Source organism: Anguilla rostrata, chromosome 10 (assembly GCF_018555375.3).
Source record: "Anguilla rostrata isolate EN2019 chromosome 10, ASM1855537v3, whole genome shotgun sequence".
In the NCBI taxonomy this organism is placed as follows: Eukaryota; Metazoa; Chordata; class Actinopteri; order Anguilliformes; family Anguillidae; genus Anguilla; species Anguilla rostrata.
The window spans coordinates 16,127,032-16,146,424 of record NC_057942.1 but is presented as its reverse complement, the minus strand read 5'-3'; the positions used below and the strand labels follow the sequence as shown (position 1 = coordinate 16,146,424).

The window sequence follows — 19,393 nt, the reverse complement described above, 5'->3', positions numbered from 1 at the left end:
AAAGAGCTTAAATGATCAGTTTACATACTTGGCCACTAAAGTCAAGACTGAGACATGGCAGCTGGCATTCTGGTAGGTTTAGCCCACAGCCTTTAGCACTGAATGGCTCATGCACATCGAGTTCTCAATATTCTGAGATGGATGTACAGTATAATAATGCATTGCAGAACACCGCCATCTAGTGGGAAAATTGCATTAGTGATATTTGCACAATTCAATTATTCCATTGATTTATTTGTCTTCAGTCAACCAAGCCAAATCTTTGTTTTATTGTGCTCTCAGCTAATCACATACTATGCTACTGTGGCTGCTTTATTTAGGGAAATAAAATTAAATGGAAAGAAAATAATTTTAACTGGAAAAAAGGAAAATTATCAGCTGATCCTTTTCTTAGGTCACTGACGTGACTCCTGGGGGAAAATGGAATATTTCAAGCTAAGTAGGATGATGATACTTTAAACATATACAGAGGAAATAAAAGAAATAAAATAAAGCCAGCACTTTTTAAGGTAGAAAAATAATTCAGGGGATGTACAATGTTATATCCAGGTCAGAAGGCGTGATGTCTCTAACATAATATAGTTGAGGCCAAAAGTTTACATAGCCCTAGGCTAAAGATATTCAAACTCAATTTTTCACAACTCTGCACATTTCATGTTACCATACATTTATTTTGTCAAATCAATTAGGGCATCTGCTTTGTTCACATCAGAGGTAATTTTAAAACAATCGATTAGAGGCAGATTTATTTCAGCTTTAATTCATTATATGAGAATTCCAGTGGGTCAAAAGTTTACATGAACTTTTTTAGTATTTGGTGGCATTGCCTTTTAATTGCTTAACTTGAATCAAACCATTGGGGAGTCTTCCACAAGCTTCTCACAATACTTTGACAAATGTTGCCCATTCCTCCTGACAGAACTCGTGTAACTCAGTCAGGGCCTCCTTGTTCACGCTTTTTCAGTTCAGTCCACATTTTCTATGAGATCCAGGTGAGGGCTTTGTGATGGCCACTCCAAGACTTTCACTTTGTTGTCTTTAAGCCATTTTGTTACAACTTTGGAGGTATGCTTAGGATCATTGTCCTGCTGGAATACCCAGTTGCGACCAAGTTTTAATTTTCTAACTGATCTCTTGGGGTGTTGCTTCAGTATTTGTAGATAATCCCCCTTCCTCATGATGCCATCTATTTTCTGAAGTGCACCAGTCCCTTTTCCATCAAAACACCCCCACAACATGATGCTGCCACCCCCATGCTTCACCGTTGGGGTGGTGTTTTTTGGATTAAAAGCCTCACCCTTTTCCCTCCATACATAGCACTGATAATTATGGCCAATGATGTATGTAAACATTTGACCCACTGGAAATCTGATACACTACATAAAAGCTGAAATAAATCTGTCTCTTCGCTATTATTTTGAAATGACCTCTTATGGAAATAAAGTAGATACCCTAATTAACTTAACACGGGACATATATGGTAACATGAAATGTGTAGAGTTGTGAAAAATTAAGTTTGAATGTCTTTAGCCTAGGTGTATGTAAACTTTTGGCCTCAACTGTACATACAACGCATTTATGATTATGTTTTACTTAACTTGGAATTACTTTTTTATTAACAAGTGTATTCACTCTCTAGTCGATACTTAGGTCTTTGGCAGCAATTACAGCTCTGAGTCTTATTGCATATGCCTGCATGAGCTTAGCAAATTTAGATTTAGGAATTGTTGCCCATTCCTCTGTGTAGGAGGATTTGGTCTAGCTCTGCCTAGTTAGATGAAGTGCATTAATGGACAGCGATTGGATTTTAGTCTGGGCTTTTCCTGGGTCATTTGAGATTACTGAACTTCTTGTTGTTAAGCACGTTTTTAATAAAGTGCTGTTTCATTTCCCATTGATTATCATGTTCCAACAGGACAATCAATGGTAGGTAGGCACTTTCTGAATGCACTGTAAAAAGTCATAATGTAGAACTTCTCCCGACCTTCATTTTTAATATTAGAAGTTCTTATATTTATGTATGTTTGGTGTAATTTTGCTAATGCTGCAGTAACTCTATGAATCTTGGCCAATTTAAATCCACCATACTCCTAGTGGGACAAAACCAATGCAAACTCCCATTATTTTCTTACATCAGGGCAATCAAAGCTGCAAGAGAATGCAAGATAATGAGTAGCTAATTACATATATGCGAATAGTATACATGAAAACATGACACAGGTATCTTATACATGAATAGGACCATGCTGAAGGAAATATGTATGAAATTCAAGAGATGCCATTTTTATCTTGGGATATTTTTAAAATGTCAGGCTCGGTGAGAAGTACCTCGGCTAACTAAACAGCATGAACTGATTACCTGTTGTAAAAAAACAAGAACACACAGTGCCATTTGCGCAAAGGACCACTCTTACGTACAGTAACATCCCCCACATTTTAGCTACTTCAGTTCTAATAGCTCCCCCTTGTGGAGTATCTTCAGCCCACTAAACTTGAGCAAGTGAATGAATGAGTGAGTGAGTCCATAAGGTGTTTTGCATGTAAAAATACTAACTGTCTTAATGTGGCTTCAGAACATGTAGGCCATTACTCATCAGTCAAACAAAACAGAGCCCTTGTATATCCCAGCAATGTTTTTTTTTCCTGCACCACCGTGTCTAAGATGGGAACATGTGAATTAATGTTGCACTGTTCTCCCTTTGAGACATTGTGAGACGATAGATTTTACAATCCCATGGGTTGTGTTCTTCATTGCAGTTTCCTCAGGTTGTCATGTATACTCAGCAATTAATTAATAGTGTAAAGTGGGTTTGCTAGCCGATAATCGCTTTTGATGTCGACAGCCAGATCTGGCGCCAGAGAGAGGACAAAGCACGCCAGACAAAATGTGTGCAAGATTTAGAACCGCATGTGCATTATTTATAATAATCAATGAATTGCTTCATTAACTAGCAACGGGGGATTTAGCAGCAATGTCAATCTGTGTTCATTTTGAGGACAGCATCCTTGTTTCTAAACAGAAATGATTATTTTAAAAGAAAATATTTATTTTACCCTTTATATATACTGACTTTATTTATACAAAATTTTATATGAATATTGACTTGGTCCATATGGCTTATGCAAGGGGATCTATTCAAAATGAGTTACGATAAAGACCATTAAATATAAAACATTGTGTGTAAATATTAAGTGCCATAACCTGAGTCTTTAATCTGTCATGTGGGTGTGATGCAATTGAAAATGAGTTGTTATATTAAAAAAAAAAAAAAAACATTTTCTGAAAAAACTAATTATGATGGAGCAAGATCTCGGAGGCACATATTTCATAGTGGTTTTGGTTTTAATAACATGGATGGGAGGACACTGAAAATATTTTGACATCCCTAATCAAACTTTAAAAAATAAAAAATGCTGCAGCACAACTTAGGAGAATGTCCTTTCGGGTCTGCCAGTCATATGGATCTGAAGCTTCTCAGAAATATTTGGCATAAACAAATCAGAAAAAAAATCTAGCAAAGCATTTTGATTTCCACATTAGTTTCAAATACCAATAGCCATAGTATGACCTAGGAAGTTTGTTCTTTACAGTACTCTTGGGTTTTAATCTGCCTAACGAATGGATGGGATGTTTTTGACAAGTATTTATAGAGATATTCATGATAAATTATTTCTCTGTGCACTTTATAATGGTCCCTTAGCACAGCCCCCATCACACTGTTTTGAATAATTGTCAACTATCCAATATCCAAAATGAAAATAACTCTACAGAAAAAGATTCTCAAATAGGAAAAGAAACCCACTCCTTAGATGGAGAAACATGACATTGAGTTCGCAATGAGTGTTTAGAGAAATAAACTGATTCTGTGTGTTACAGTTACACATAGAACGTCTTGCTTAGCTTTTCTTACTTAGCTTAAGCTACTTCATATGCATGTGTCAACCACCTGGTTAACAGACATCTTAGCTGTTAAGGGTTCACATTTTTGCCCACATGAGAATTTATGTTCTTCATTGCATTTCCTATGTAACATAATTTAAAAAGTTTGTTATTGCTTATTTAGGCTGATGAAAGCGTATAATGTTCATAAATGTATTAGCCCAAGGCTAACAGTTGACACAAAGGTTTGGTTGAACATCAAGCCCCTCAGCAATGAGCACATAGTGAACTGCATTCTCTGAAGTGTATTTCCACATAAATGTAGCAAATATGAATTTCAATTAGCAGGATCAAGCAGTAACAGTGACACTCAAAGTTGCCAGGTAACAACATGAAAGCAAACCGCTCTCAATGCTGCTGGTAGTATCAGAGGCATTTACATTACCAGTACACAAAACCATATGAAAATGTTCATCGGGTGATGGTGAATTGAAAATAACTATTTGGCAGCATTGTAGTTTCACGGTCATGTCTGTGTAAAAATAAACTTAGAATTTTAAATAAAAATAGACTTTCAGGTGGTAAAACAAATAATATTAATATTTTGCAACACTAATTGTGAATCTGTTTACTCTGCCTGCCACAACCCCCTTCTCCCACTCGGACACACACACATTTTATATTGGAAATGTATCTAGAACACATTCCAAAATCTGTTTGTGGGCATCTAATCATTTAGTTATAGGCCATCTATATAGTTTTGTTTTGTTAGCGAAAAGTACAAATTGGTCTTGTGACTACTTGAGAACTACAACTCAGCATGAACCTTGACAAAATGCATAACTGTCTCCATTGAGAGGAGACTGTTTTCATAACAAGAAGCACACAGAAATACAGACAATTAGCCCATATAGAGAACACATGTTGAGTTTATACAATTCACAAACATTTGCCTCCAGGAAATTGAATAAAGGTCACTACTTGTAAAGACATGACCTTTATGGATGGACAACATCTTTCAAAGTTGTCCCACAGGATAAATCATTGCAGTTTATACATCTATAACATTTCTTAATGGTTGCAGGGTGCTGGCATATACATTACTGTCTGTAGTCTGACCCATTCCAGGCCTGCTTACAGACGGTGGTGTGTATGCTTGTTACACACATTACTCTCAACGTGGAATGTGGTCTTCCAACTGCGTGATTAAATTAAGTTACAAGAAGTGTCACACTACTGAAGAACTTTAGAAATGTATCTAAAATAACAGCGTTTCCATACCAATGTGCTTTTCACCTGAGTGACAACCCCATATCAGCGCCCAAACTCTGCCACCATAAATGCTACATGTCAAGATATTTGAGGGACCTTCTTACCTCCATTTCACAGAGAACCAAGTGCTGTTTTTCTGTCAGCATTTTCCCTTAAGCCATTTATTGGAGAAATGCCTTTCTTTTCACATCATAAGACCATGTTTGCAACTATGAAATGATGTGAAAAGACAGGTTTTAGTAAAAAGGTGATAAATTGTTTTTTTTTTTTCATTGTCTTGGTATGCATAAGCATTAGTCACATAAATCAACAAGCCAAGAAACAAACAGTGACTCCCCAGAACATGTGCTGATCTGTCGGCTTCCATTAAAGGTTTTTAATTTTTTTTTTTTTTAAGATCCTGAGAAAGAACATTGATTCCTCTGTGATATGCAACATCTGACCGACCGGTCTCTGTGGCCCACACTGGAACATGTCAGAGTACAAAAAAGCAAAATAAAATTATTTTTAAGATTTAAAAAAAAGACACAAGGTTGTCAGAGCTCCTTGGACCACCACAGTTTGGCTGTGCAGTTATGCAATGCAGTGGGTGCAGAAATACGTACTCACAATTCCAACTCTGAAAATACATATCTCAGTTGAATAAATGACACATTATGTGCTATGCCTTGGTCAGGCACTTGTCTTGTTTTTTATGTTTCTCTTTCCCAACCTCTCTATCCTGCATCTACCTCAGGTCTCACTCCATTGGTTCCAGTGCTGTCCAATCCCTGTTTCCACAACCCATCTGTGCTTCTCCAAGTGGTCCACACAACTGAACGCCCACAGATGCTTTTTATGCCACTGTTGAGAACCAACCTCTCACCAGAAGAGGACCCCATAAAGTCAATATACAGTGAAAATCTATTAAAATAAAATCCCCATCAACTCAGGAAAAAGCGTGAAACTTCTCAGAAAGCTCACTGGCTCTTAAAATGTGAGGAATAGGCGTGGCACCAGTGATCAACAATAGCCAAATTGTTTACGTTATGAGACAACCACTCTGTACAACCAAACTATTTACACACACACACACACACACACACGCACACGCACACAGGCAGACACACACACACAAACAGACACACACACACACATATATTTATATATCTATGACTATGGAGCAAGAAGTAGTGACCGAGAACACAAAGGATTGAAATGAAGCCAATGTTCATACTAAATCTGGATTACTGAGTTGCTGCAGCATTTAAGATGGTTGCTGCAGCATTTGACCTGGTTAAAGGAAAATTTCAGGCAATATCAAATCTGAATCTATTCTACAAACACACACGATCGATGGGGAATTAAAATGGCTGATATGAAAAAACCTATTGAGGAAAAACTAAATAAATAAATGAACCATTCAAGGTGTGCTTACTCCAGGCGCCATGACAGCCGTTGTCTTTTCTCATATAGGGAAATCAAAGAACACAGTGTCCGTACAGTTGAGCTTAGTGGCCAACTCATTCAGTAATCACCAGTGAGATAGCAGCACGTTTTAAAAACCCACTGCATTTAAAAAACCCCATTGGCTAATATAACATGTCCCTATTCTGCCAATGAAAGGCAATCATGAAAAACAATATCAACAACAATTACAAAAACACAATGGAAAAAGGAATGAAAAAAAATACATACATATCAACAGAAAAGTGCCTGTATCATCAGTTGCTAAATCAACACACAGGTCAATATAATATTTAACAGGATAATAATAATACAATTAAACAAAGAAACAAAGAATAATTAAAAAGCCATTCTTAAACATTCTTCAAAAACAGTGTGTCCTTCATCATCAGCCACTACCGATGATCATAAACCTGGTGCCAAAACATAAATTTCACTCAAGATTTGTGTTAATTTGGTCATTCTTTTTAGATGGCAAAAATATGTTTCAGATGTTGGGGCATGGGAGGCAAAAGAAAAAAAAGAAGTCCACCACTTTTGTGACTGTAGATTGAACCTTGTGATTCCCAGGAGCATAGTCTAGCATGCATACATGGTTGAACCCATGCATGTGTGCATGTGCGCGCACGCACGCATGCACATACTGTGGTGGTCCAGAATTTTGGTTCCACATCTACTACAGGACATCTATGTCCTGCCAATGAAAGACCTTCCCCATCTCTGATCTGCTGATGTAGAGATCTTTTCAGCGGTCCAAATCAAGGGGTCCCTGGTTTTGGGAGGGGTGTGGGGAGAATGGCATGTGGAGAGCCCCTCAGCCAGTGGTCAGCTCTGCATTTGGGGGTTCCAGAGTCTCTGAGATCTCCTCCAGCTCATCCAGAAGCTCCGTGAAGGAAGGCCGTCGAAAAGCGTCCATCTGGGATTGAGAAAACGATCTAAGATGGAACGCTATGGCACAGTGCTCACAGAATGATTGGTCACATTGATCTCTTAAAACAATTGTAGAATGATCTAGAATGATTTTATTTAATTTATCACTCACTCTTCATCAATTAAACCAATTTCTGGTGGTTAATTTTCAGGTTTGAAAACAACGTCATGGTTCCATTAGTGTGGATTTATGCAACTCTATAGAGCTAGGCCTTAGCACTTTAACAATTTGTACATAAAAACTGTACAATCTAATTTACCCTACACCTTGGCTGCATAAAATAATCATCCCACCCAGGTAGTGCATCGTTAAGCCATGAAATTCTGAAATGATGTAATAGCACTTTGAGGGCATTTATAATATTGAAATGCCTGTCTTGAGTGTCGTATAAGTATGCACAATTGTTTTTAGATGAACCAACCTAAATCTGCTGTAAAATGCAGGGTATTCATCACTTTTGGGCTAAGGAATACTAATTGCTAGCATTATAATGGTTCTTATTGCAAAGCAAATTCCCTTTTAAGATTAAGGCATTAAACATGATTTTTCCTGAATAACAGCTTGGGTACAGTCGGGTATTTGCAATGTGGGTTGGGAGCTGTCCTAAAGGATACGAGAGCAGTGTCCATTTGGGGATCTGAACCTGCAATCTTCTGGTTCCCAACCAACCGTGTCACGTCTTGCACGGCAGGGGTATTGATGATGTCACTCACCAGGCAACAGCTGGCGGCCAGCTCCAGCACTCGTGGCGGACACCCAGTCACCATTTCCCGAAACGCCGTCACGTCCAGACCATAGTCCTGACAGGCACACCGACCAACTTTTTAAAACATATCTTCAGTGTATCTTTAAAAAATATTTTATTTATTGCAAATGAAGGTAACACTTTATTCCAAGGACCTATTTGCACTGTTCAATGACAGTCCATAAATATAATAATAGCAATTATCATCATCATAATGGATTGCATTTATGCAGCACTTTTCATTAGCAGAGTTAAGGGGAGAACTCACCTCAACTGCTACCAGTGAGTACCACCCACCAGGCAGTTGTTTTGTGCCAGAATGCACTCAATAGTTTGGTGGACAGGGAGGGAATTACTAAATTCAACTGGGGGAAGATTTGATAGCAGGTTGAAAGAACCAAGTTGGCAATTTATGGAAAGCCACCAGTAAAGCTCCTACTCTTTGCAATAACTTCCATGGGAAAGCTAATCACCACAGGTAGCCAGGATATTGGTTTAACATCTCATATGAAAAAATGACATCTTATACAGCACAGTGTCCCCAAGCCTCTCATCCTAGTACTGCCATTGTACATGCAAGCCCTAACCTGCTCAGCAGGGTATACAGTGGTATGGCAGCTAGTGAAACACGGTAACAGATAGGAAGCGAATGTGATGCTAAATAGGTGATGTGATGACTGAAAGAGTCATATACAGACAAATATGTGCTGGCAGTTCATTCTGCACTGTCCTTTATGTGTGTGACACAAAAGAGTTGCTGCATAAGCAAACATTAACCACCGCCACCCAACCACCCAATCCAATGGCATCACACAGGGCCGGGTCAAAGGTCATCACAAGAATGAATGTCATCCTCTTCTTGGCTATATGGTGAATAGTGGACTGTAATCATTTGATTCAGTTCACTGTAAAGATATGTTCACTGATTTGTTCAGCCATACTTCTGGCTACATATGTGAATGACTCAAAGGATGTTAAATTCTTAAACTGTTTCACAAACTCTTTGATGAAACTTTGATGCCAGGAGGACTCACTGAAAGAATATGCGCCTGCATTCATTCAGTAGAGATTTGTTCAGTGATTCCTGCAGGCATCAAAGTCTGTGCAGCAATTTAACTACTGTGTGTTCAAAACAAATTTTGAACATGTGCCTAATAGTAGTAGCTAGTTTACTTGGCTAGATAGCCGACTGTAACCAGGTAGTTAGCTAGCAACAGCTCAATAATTTATTTTCTTACTATTACCAATGAACTGAAATAGTTGGTAGAGATTTGCTAGAACTGCCTGCTCCTACAGCACCTGCAATGTCTGGTCCAGTTTTAGCTAGCACTAGTGTTGCTCAGACACAGAGACTCAGAGATGTGTAGTTGTATGTTATGCCTAGAAAACTGGTATTCTCTCATGTTCACATAATTTCCAGGATAAGTTATGCCCGATCACAATCTTCTATCCAAATACACACTGCACACCCCTAGTGAGGAGTAATGTCAAATAGTCTTACAGGCAATTTTAGTAAGTATGAACTAGTGGATTTTATGAGGATGAATTCCTCAATAATTTAAGCACAAACCTGAAATAATGGTCTAAAGACCAATTTGTATTAATGTGAAGATTATCGTACTAATATCTTTGCCAGCTTTTAACTGATTAAAATTGACATGATAAATCACCACCAAAGAGCAATGGTCATTGTTATATCAGACACCAAAAAGCCTTTGGCTTCAGAAAAAATAAGTAGCTAGATTTTATCTTTAATCAGTATAATTGCTGAACAAATCCTGAATTGAGCCTCAGTTATCTTCCCTAAGGAGAGTGACTGAGGTCAGCTTTTGGTCAATGCTGATGCACCCAGCTCCATTAGAAACAACCATATAATAAGATCTATTCAGGAGTAAGAGGGCTGGAATCAATAAGCTCTTAAGCACTTGTCACACGCAGAACTTGAACTATAAAGCATTAGCTGCCATAGTGATGCCAGCAGTCACGCCAGACAAGCTTTTCTCGTTTTTGAACTCTTAAGCTCTGACCACACGGACAACAACTTAATTATAACCCTTATCCACAGTGATCCACGGTTTGCTGGCTATTACCCTACCCCAATTACATGCAATTCTCAGTAAAGTACGCTACATTAGTCACAAGACGCATCATCATTTTTTTAAGCATAGCACCGATGTTCGGTATTTATACCTTATCATTGTGATGCTAAGCATAGCAGCACTCTCAAAGTCGCTCAGGTAACAGCTATCTTTATGGTCTGCATTTTTATAGTTATTGCTGTTGTGTGACCAGCTCCTTTCATCTTAATTTGAGCAACGTTTCTAATAAAATTTTTATATTGTTTTGCTTATTATGAATATAATTCCTAGTAGGATTGAAGTTTGAGGTCATTACTGAGAGAAATGTGCTATCATGTATATAAAACAGAACAATTTAACTCCATATCATTTCTAAAGCTGCATGCTGCAAATGTATTGTGCAAATTTAGAGACTTGCAGCAGGACCCCCCTGTTACATTCTGGGCACTAGTGTGTCTACAGTCACAAAAAGACTCACCTGGGTCCTCGGGAGGATTTCGGGGTCGGCTGGAATCCGGGCCAGTATCTCACAGAGCACGATCCCGAAGGAGAAGACGTCCACCTGGAGACAAGGCACAGAGCAACAACGCTTACCTGATGCTTCTGTCAGTAAATAAATAAATAAATAAATAAAAACTCAGGAGAGTGCTTGGTTGGACAAACCACTGTATTCAAGATTTTCTAGCACTTTCCCTCATTCGTATCCCTTACTCTCAATATGAGGCGGTGTATAACCTCTCTCAGTGGTTCATACTGTATTTGTAGCACTCGGTCCGCTGGAAAAGTGGATTTGTCTCAACCACGCACCTAAGTTGAGCTAACCAATCAGCTCAGGTGCTTAAAGGTGTGTTCCTCTCCACAGTTCGGGGCTGAGACCGGGAGCACACACACCGAGAGAGTAAGCCTAGTTCTGAGTTTGTTCCAGCACAGTAAACAGAGAAAGAAACGCTGCCAACTGAATAGTTAACCAGCTGAGACTAACTGTGAGCTGAAAAGCTGTCACTGGATTCAAATTTTTTTTGCTTTAGTTATTTTTTTAGTTTGTTGTTTTAGTTTTTTTTTTTTTGCCTGGAACTCGTGAGGGGAAAGGGTGAAGGTGTCTTTTCGTTTGATTTTGTGTTGGTGTGGGTGTGCGCTCTCTCTGCATTCGGTAAACGATGGCGCACACCCGATACTGCCTCCCAGGGGCGTCAGACCGGCGTCTTACAATATCTCAGCGTCTTCAGTTAAATCAGTAATGTCTTTAGCTTCAGAGTGCAGAGCTGTTGTTGCAGTGTCAGCTATTCTGTGCCAGTTACTTAGCGGTTAACTACCTTGCGGTCATAGGGTTCCCCTCTCAGCATCTCTGGGGCCATCCAGAAGGCAGAGCCCACCAGGGACAGCTTCCTGTCGGGGTCCTTAGCGGGGAGCTCCACCACCTCCCGGGCCAGCCCGAAATCCGTCACCAGGGCCTCCCTCCCGCGCGGTGTTACCCTGATCAGGCAGTTCTGCAGGAACGGAGACAGCCAACCAGGTCAGGGCACAGCTTCTCCCCTTTCTCTATTTTCCTTCCTCCACATACAGATTTCTCAGTCACAGTTATGGCCCTAAACTCTCTTCATTGCAAGCTGGCACTTCCACTCAAAGAGTCACCACCACTCATTTGAGGAATAAACCTTATGTGCAATTGGTGTAACAGACAGCTGTGGGCATAGGTGATGAACCTGAGAAAATCCTGCTGATTGAAATCCTTCCTATGATTGGTGATGCAACAGCCAATAATACAACACCCAGCAAGATTCAATACTAGACTGTGGAGTGCAATGAGAAGCAGTGCTTTTACAGGATGAGCCACCTGGCAGCCCCTTGCTTGTTCCGGCAAACTTCAATGCTCTAAATAGCCTACACTTTAAACGCACACCTCTCAATTCAGATTAACCTACCAGATTATCTAATACCTGTCCTAGCATGTCAAAGACAAAAAACAGAAAACAAAGGCATGTTTGCAGTATTCATCCAATCCAGGGATCAGGACAGATCCCTGTCACATGATATCATTTTTGGGTATTAAAAATAAAGGTATAAATTACAATGATTATGTCAAACAAATTCAGCTTTGGTGCTTCGTACAAATATATCAGTTTGTTCCACAAACACCTTGAAGATTAGATTCAAAGCCCCCTCTGTCCTTATACCCTAGTTCCACTTCACCAGAAATCATGTGTCCCTGTTTTCATTAAACTGATCTGCCAGAAGAGGGCAGTATTTCTCAACCTTAATCTGCACTCCCAGCATAACACTGCCTCTGTCCCTTGCCTCCCACCTCTCTCCCCACTCCTCTCTGTCTCCCCCTCCCTCTCTGATACAAGTTACAGACACGGGTTATGGAGCATTGAGCCACAGTAGCTTAAATGGTAAAGACTCTCTGACTCATCCCTCACGTACGATTACCAAATTGCCTTCCTCTCTGTTCGGTGCTTCTCGCAGGCTGTGATTACATAAGGACTCGCTGGAGGGTGTGATGGGGGATGGAAGGAAGGGAGAGGAGAGAAGCGATGTACTTCCATTGGCACGGCTGAGCCCGACACAGCTACCTGAAGCATTCGTTCTGCTGAGCAGGCTGGTGGAATGATGGGGATTATTCGAGCCCACAGAGAAAGATTTTTTTAGAGACCCTTGAGTACGGCAGGAGTACAGTAATTGACCCAGGAGAGTGAGATCTCCGGTCATCACCCCCCCTGGTCCTGCTGATTTATTCATGGCGGGCCTGGGCCTCCGTAATGAGGCCACCGCGCAGGTAATCCGCCCGCCACTCTGTCATCTCTACACGCGCGCAGCTGCAGCACCCCCTCCGTCCCCGCCCCGCTGCCGGGGGCGACAGGCGAGAGGGGGCGACCGTCGCCATGGGAACCGTCGCGCAGGCGAGCGAAGCCTTCCTCCCGCACAGGGATAAAAAGAAATGCAAGGAAAAGGGAAGGGAAAAAACTTCTGGGCAAAGCGGTGTACGGTTTCTGCGTTTATTTCCCATTAAACTGGGAAGCCATCTCTCCAATTTCTATTCGGTAGCCTGTGATTACAGAGCTGTCTGGGGATCTCTCCAAACCCCGCCTCCCAAACTCACCCAAACCCCCCCCCCCTCCCCCCCAAGCTAAATTTAGCGATTTCCTGCCAAGTCCTCAATGGGCTTGGAGCACAGAACCGGGTTAGGGTTGACTTCAGGTCACAGAAAGGCGGTTGTGGGTGCGGACTGAAGGGGGGGTTAATTTTTTTAGGAAATGCATTAATCATTACTCCCACAGAAAACAATTGTGAGAACATATCTGTGTGATTTTACAATACAAAACCAATCAAAACAAAACTGAAGTGATATTATTCTGTCATGGCACTATCTTCCCACCTCAGTCCTGGTTTGTTATTACATTATTATTACAGAGGCAGTGCAGTTGTGTCATAACTAGAGGGCTGCAAGTTCAAATCCTCAGTACAGCACTGCCTTTGTATATTAGTACTTATTAAGTACTGAAATATTTCAGAAAATATCCAGCCAAATAAAATTGTACAAAACTATGTGCTACACGTAGCGGGAATAAAATGGACTATAAACTGACCTAGATAAGGCATTTTCTGTGCCAATTAATTATAAACAATATTTTGAATCCAGTGAGAGTGCTTGGGTGGCAAGTGCTGATTCACAGCACATGCAAGAGGGATATTTCAGGCCTGCATAGTTGATGAGAAACAGTCATCTTCACCCTCCCCTCCCTTTACAACTGGAGCATCTCAACATGTACATGAGTTTGGGTTTAACTGCCACAAATCTTTACGCAGCTCTGGTCAGCCTTTTCCGTTTGAACTGAACACACAATGATACTCTCTGTATTTTTCTGTGCCAGCGGGCTCTTGCAACATCCAGGGCAGAAGAACAGACCGGCTCCACGTGAGCACGCCCATGCTGTCGATAAAAACATCATCGTCCCTGGTGACTGCTGCCTCTTCTCTCTGAGGCGACGAACCATCGGGCCCAGCAGACGAAACCTTCCTCCCTCAGAAGGCATGTTTCTTGCCCCGCGCGTCAGCGTGCACTCATTAGCATTCACACTTCTGCTCACGGCATTCGCCTTCAAACAGGCGGTGAGTAGGAAGATCTTCAGCTCTTGCTTTTTTCGTGTGTGTGTGTGTGCGCGTGTGCGTGTATGTGTGTGTGTGTGTCTGTGTGTGTGTGTGTGTGTGTGTGTGTGTGCGTGTGTGTGTGTGATCGCATGTGTGTGTGCGTGCACGTGTGTGTGTGTGTGTGTATGCGTGTGTGTGTGTGTGTGTGTGTGTGTGTCTGGATTATTTCACATTGACCCTGCAGTTCCCAGCTGAACTGGAGTGCCTGTTTGTATCTACGTGAATGACACCCTTTAGATGAGGAGTGAATTAGCATGAGAATAAGGCTGACCTTCCAGCCTGGTCTTCCTTACATTTACACAGTCGGCTCTGCCTACATCTCCCTACATCCTGACAATCAGGAGAGCTCTCGCAGATGAGCTCATCTAGTGATTTTCATTATTTGAGAGAGAACAAGAGAGACAGAGAGAGGAGGACACAAAGAGGGAGGGACAGAGGGAGATAGCACACAATGCACACAATGAGTGAAATGCAACAGACTCTTTTTGGTCATTTAAATACAACAATTTCATTAAAAGAAAGAACTTGCTATGCATTTTAAACCAGAACATAGCCTCTGAACAGGCCATTCATCTAATTTTGGCATGCTATTTTTCCTAAGCTCCGGAATATCCAGCATTGTGTGAAGTCTGGTCTAGAACATCAGTATAGCCTTGGCCACATGCCCTAGTAAGCTATTCTATGAATTACCAACTTATTAAGGCAATGTGCATTAAAACTCTAGCATGTGCAGCACCACATAATGTAGTATTACTTTACTGTATTACAGTGCAGCAGTGAAGTATTGCAATAGCACAGTAAGTATTGCTCAGTAGTGCAATACCAGAACAGTGCTAGAGCTAGCCCAGTAGCACATTACTGCAGTAACCGCAGTCACAGTATTGCAGCAGCACTGCAAAGCAGTTATGATGCACCGCAATAAATGCAGACCAACAGCAGCTGAGGTCCTTAATGCAACGAAGCGAACACATTTATGCGAGATTATTCGCGGCGCAGGCTGTTCCATCGGAGCGTAAGAGACGGAGAGGGGAACTGATCAGAAATCGGAAGAATGTTCCTGCTGTCTGACAGGACCCCGCACAATGGCCGCACTCATCCTCGGCCGGGCGCGGTATGCGCGGCACGCCGGCGGCCGCCCGCATTCCTCCCCGTCCTCTTCAAAAGGGGGGGGGGGGGTCAAAGAGCAGAGACACCAGCCACCACTTCTTTACGTTCACAAGTGTGTGTGCACCATCCGCTTCTTACCGTAAGCTTCCACCCGGAGCTTCCACACCCAGCTGACCAGGCAAAACTCTTGCGATGCTGTGAACGATGACTGAGCGGCGATCTTTTTTTTTGCAGGAAAGTGCTATTCTGCAAGGGGGAGTTGCTTTCTCTGACGAGAATGGGAGTCTCTCTCCCTCCCAGTGTCTCTCTTCCAGTGAAACCGAAGGGGCCTACCTTGGAGTTGAGGTCCCTGTGGTAGATGTTTTTGTAGTGCAGGTAGATCATCCCCCGCGTGATGTCGGACGCCAGGTCCACCTTCTCGCGCCAGCTGAGCGGCACGTCCTTCCTGGCCAGGAGCTCCTCCAGACAGCCCCCGCTTACGTACTGGAGGAGAGACACCTTGAGAAACCCCTTTTCCAGCATGGCCATGGCACCCCACAGTCTCCTATAGCCCCTCTCTCCTTCACTGAGCCTGATTCACATGAATCTCCAATTCCTGTGCTCCACAAAGTGTTTCCCTGACTTTTAATGCACTTCAGTAAGTGAGGTTCTGTCTTCTCTCTCATTCAAATTTGCTATTTCAGGAAGTGAGGGGACCTTTTTCAAATTACCAGCAAAAAAACTTTTGAACCACCTGTATCTCACCACATGTTCGACAGGATATCTCCCTGGGTTTTCCATGGCTTTTTTCAGCCAGAAGTGATCTGCGAAGGCAGGGGTTGCAGCAAGAAATAACCCTCCCCCTCCAGGTACATCAGGAAAACCAGTGCTGTTCCAACAGTGCTGCAGCTCAGACATGTTCTCTCTTATATTGCCCCCCATATCGTATGCCTTGTATGTGTCTCATCTAATCAGGCAAGATGCCCCGGAACAGGAAACTTACCTCTAGTATTGGATAGAGCTTATCTTCCTTCACACAGATGCCCAGGTACCTGAAAGTAAAGTGCATGGGGAGTGATTTCAGGAGTGATCTTTACCTCCACTGTCCCCCTTCCACAGATTTCACAGGAAAACACAACCAATGAGGACTCTAGAATTGCCATCCAATCCCTCGCTGACACACTGATTAATTATCACTCTTCATATGCAGAAGGATTCTAATTGTAGAAACCTGACTGATACAAGATAGAAGAGTTAATGGGGTCAGATATCCAGACAGAAGCTAGGGCAAGGGTGGGGAGGGTGGGAGACGGTCCTCAAGTGGTCATGAGAGACATTCAGGCATTTCATCTATTTGTGTTTCTCTGCATATGACAAACTCATATCTAAATGGGACTCTGCAAAGATCATATTCCAGACCAGAAAATAACAGCCCAATAGAGCGAGAGTTACTAATCTTGTTGTCGATTACAATTTTATTCTATGTTATAAATAAACATAGTATGACTGCTGGCATGATTGGGAGCCCCCTAGTGCTTTGGCCATTCACCGCACTCCAAACCCAGCATACACATATGCATACAAGGACCTGTGCATATTCTATTGCACCTCCTGTTGCTTAAGAGCAGCCCTGTGCCAGGTGCCTATTACAGTTGCCAAATATCCAATATCTGCTCTTTCCGTAAAACTCATATCGCACACGTATTGTACGAAGATTGATAAGGGTTTTCCCTTTCCCTTGCGTAAGCTGAAGTCATTAGCCTGGACAAACAGTGTTGTCCTTAGCCATTAAACAATCACCAACACTGGGGTGACTCATGACTAAGCATTGTCTTATTATCTTATTCACATATTAGTTGTACACTCCACAATCTTAGTGTGCCCTTCACTCCGCAAGAAATTACAATGCTTTTTCTGTTTTTTACCAACAAGTGTTTCTGGCTTTAGTTGGATATGACTACATAACTGGACAGGTGGGGTCATAAAATAATTACTTTTACATATTATTCGCACTAAAAATCAATTACATTATTAGTAGTCTGTTCCAGTGTTTGTAGTTGACCTTCTAATTTGCATTTTGGTTTGTTTGGTATAATAATAGCTATTGGGAAGTGGTTTAGGAAAAATTTTATCAGCCACATAAATAAATGAAAATGTAAAGGTGCTTAAAAAGGTAGTATTTCTCACTCTCTACTTTGGTTGACGGTTTAAAACAGCAAAAACAAACAACTGGGATTCAAACCCCTTTGTTACGTGTCAAGCGTTCCACGTCTGTCAGGGAACCAGTGGCGCTGCATGAATATTTGAACAGCCTTGAAATGGTTATCCCAGTGGGGTCAAAGGTTCAGCCCTGTCCCAGTCTGCTTGACGGCAGACACAGCACAAAAACGGAGAGGATAAATTGCAGCGATAAACTCGGTCCAAACACTTTTGTTCACGTGAGAGACGATTTTGAGGACAGACGGGGGGGGGAGGGGGGGGAATGAATAATTGACGGGTGGTGAAAGGAGACTCACCGGACAATGTTGGGGTGCGAGAGTTTCTGCAGGAGGCTGATCTCTCTCACGATGCTGTCCTGGTCCACGTCATTTTTATAGATCTTCACCACCATCACCTTCCTCGTTGTGCTATGCATGACCTGAACAATGGGAAGGCGTTGGGACAGTGTTTACGCTTCATGTCAATTCTGAAGCCTGTAAAGGGTGGAGTCATCACATGCGGTAAGCCACCGACTTGTATCAAGCAATTAAAAGAGCCTTGCTCTCGATACAAACATAATATGTCTAGATTAACCCAGGAATATGACTGGCTAAGGGGCTGTACCGCTGAATATTTTCCTAACAGCCAAAATACCTTTTTGACTTTTTTTGATTTTGCCTTAATTGAATGTGTGTGATTTATGTGAGAGCATTACTCCCTGAAAAGTTGGTTAATAAACTACTACAGAACTTATACAGTACAGTATGTAAAAGGGACAGGTAAAACTTCCACGTGATGTTGCCCAAAGTGTAAATCTAGCACATCACCAACCACAAAAAAAGAAAAGCGCAAAGTGAAACTAATCCTAAACTGCAGGAAATCTATTTTGTGGTGCACTGTTATGCAGAAAAGCATTCTCAAGTCCACGTGTAAAAGCTATATAAATAATAGAGCCTTTATGAAAAAAAAAGAATTATTTTATCCCAAAGAGGGATTTGTGGGATTGTTTTGAAATTAAGATAATTTTGAGAAAAAATAGTTCAGAACAAAACCTTGCATGACAAAAACATATCTGTGTCTCAAATTAGTAGCTCTTACTGCACTTTCTAACGTTTATGTGGCAGCATCCAACTATGGCATACGCTAGCGATAGCCAAACATAGGCTAATACATTACTCATCTGGGTTCGTCCATATAACTGTTTCAGCCAGATAATTGTATAAAATTAGCTGCCAAATGGGTTATGCAACTGAGCAGATTCTATTATTTTCAGTTTGCAGAGAGAATGAGAATTTGAGTTGGGAAGTCTGCCCTTAAAAATATTACACACATCAATAGATTTGATAACATCCTGTTATTCGCAGTGATAACAACTGTTACAACTGTTAAGCAATATTACCCTGCTAGCTAGTTAGCTGTAGACTAAATGTACTATATGCTAGCTAAAGGTATACCATTACCAAAACATGTATCTTACTAGCCTGAGCAGACCATAATAAAGATCTAACAAGATGAAAATGCATAGTTTTTAAGGAGTCATGTAAAAGGTTATAGCTCAGTAATGCTAGTTTTGAGACAAAGCTTTGAAGCTGCATCCAATTAAAAGC

The 19,393-nt window shown here is 41.4% G+C and overlaps 1 protein-coding gene across 6 annotated transcripts in view; it reads right to left on the bottom strand.

The window, feature by feature from the left end:
* Nucleotides 1-4,791: 4,791 nt before the first annotated feature.
* Nucleotides 4,792-19,393, bottom strand: part of LOC135265125 (dual specificity testis-specific protein kinase 2-like) — a 32,845-nt gene continuing 18,243 nt past the window's right edge. For all 6 annotated transcript variants that reach the window (XM_064354427.1, XM_064354428.1, XM_064354426.1 and 3 more), the window contains 7 exons: nt 18,104-18,225; nt 16,591-16,639; nt 15,942-16,091; nt 11,666-11,839; nt 10,831-10,914; nt 8,243-8,329; nt 4,792-7,514 (listed from right to left, as the gene is read on the bottom strand). In XM_064354427.1, the coding sequence (XP_064210497.1) occupies nt 7,413-7,514; nt 8,243-8,329; nt 10,831-10,914; nt 11,666-11,839; nt 15,942-16,091; nt 16,591-16,639; nt 18,104-18,225 (768 nt within the window). In that variant the 3' untranslated portion in view covers nt 4,792-7,412. The remainder of the gene's footprint in view (nt 7,515-8,242; nt 8,330-10,830; nt 10,915-11,665; nt 11,840-15,941; nt 16,092-16,590; nt 16,640-18,103; nt 18,226-19,393) is intronic.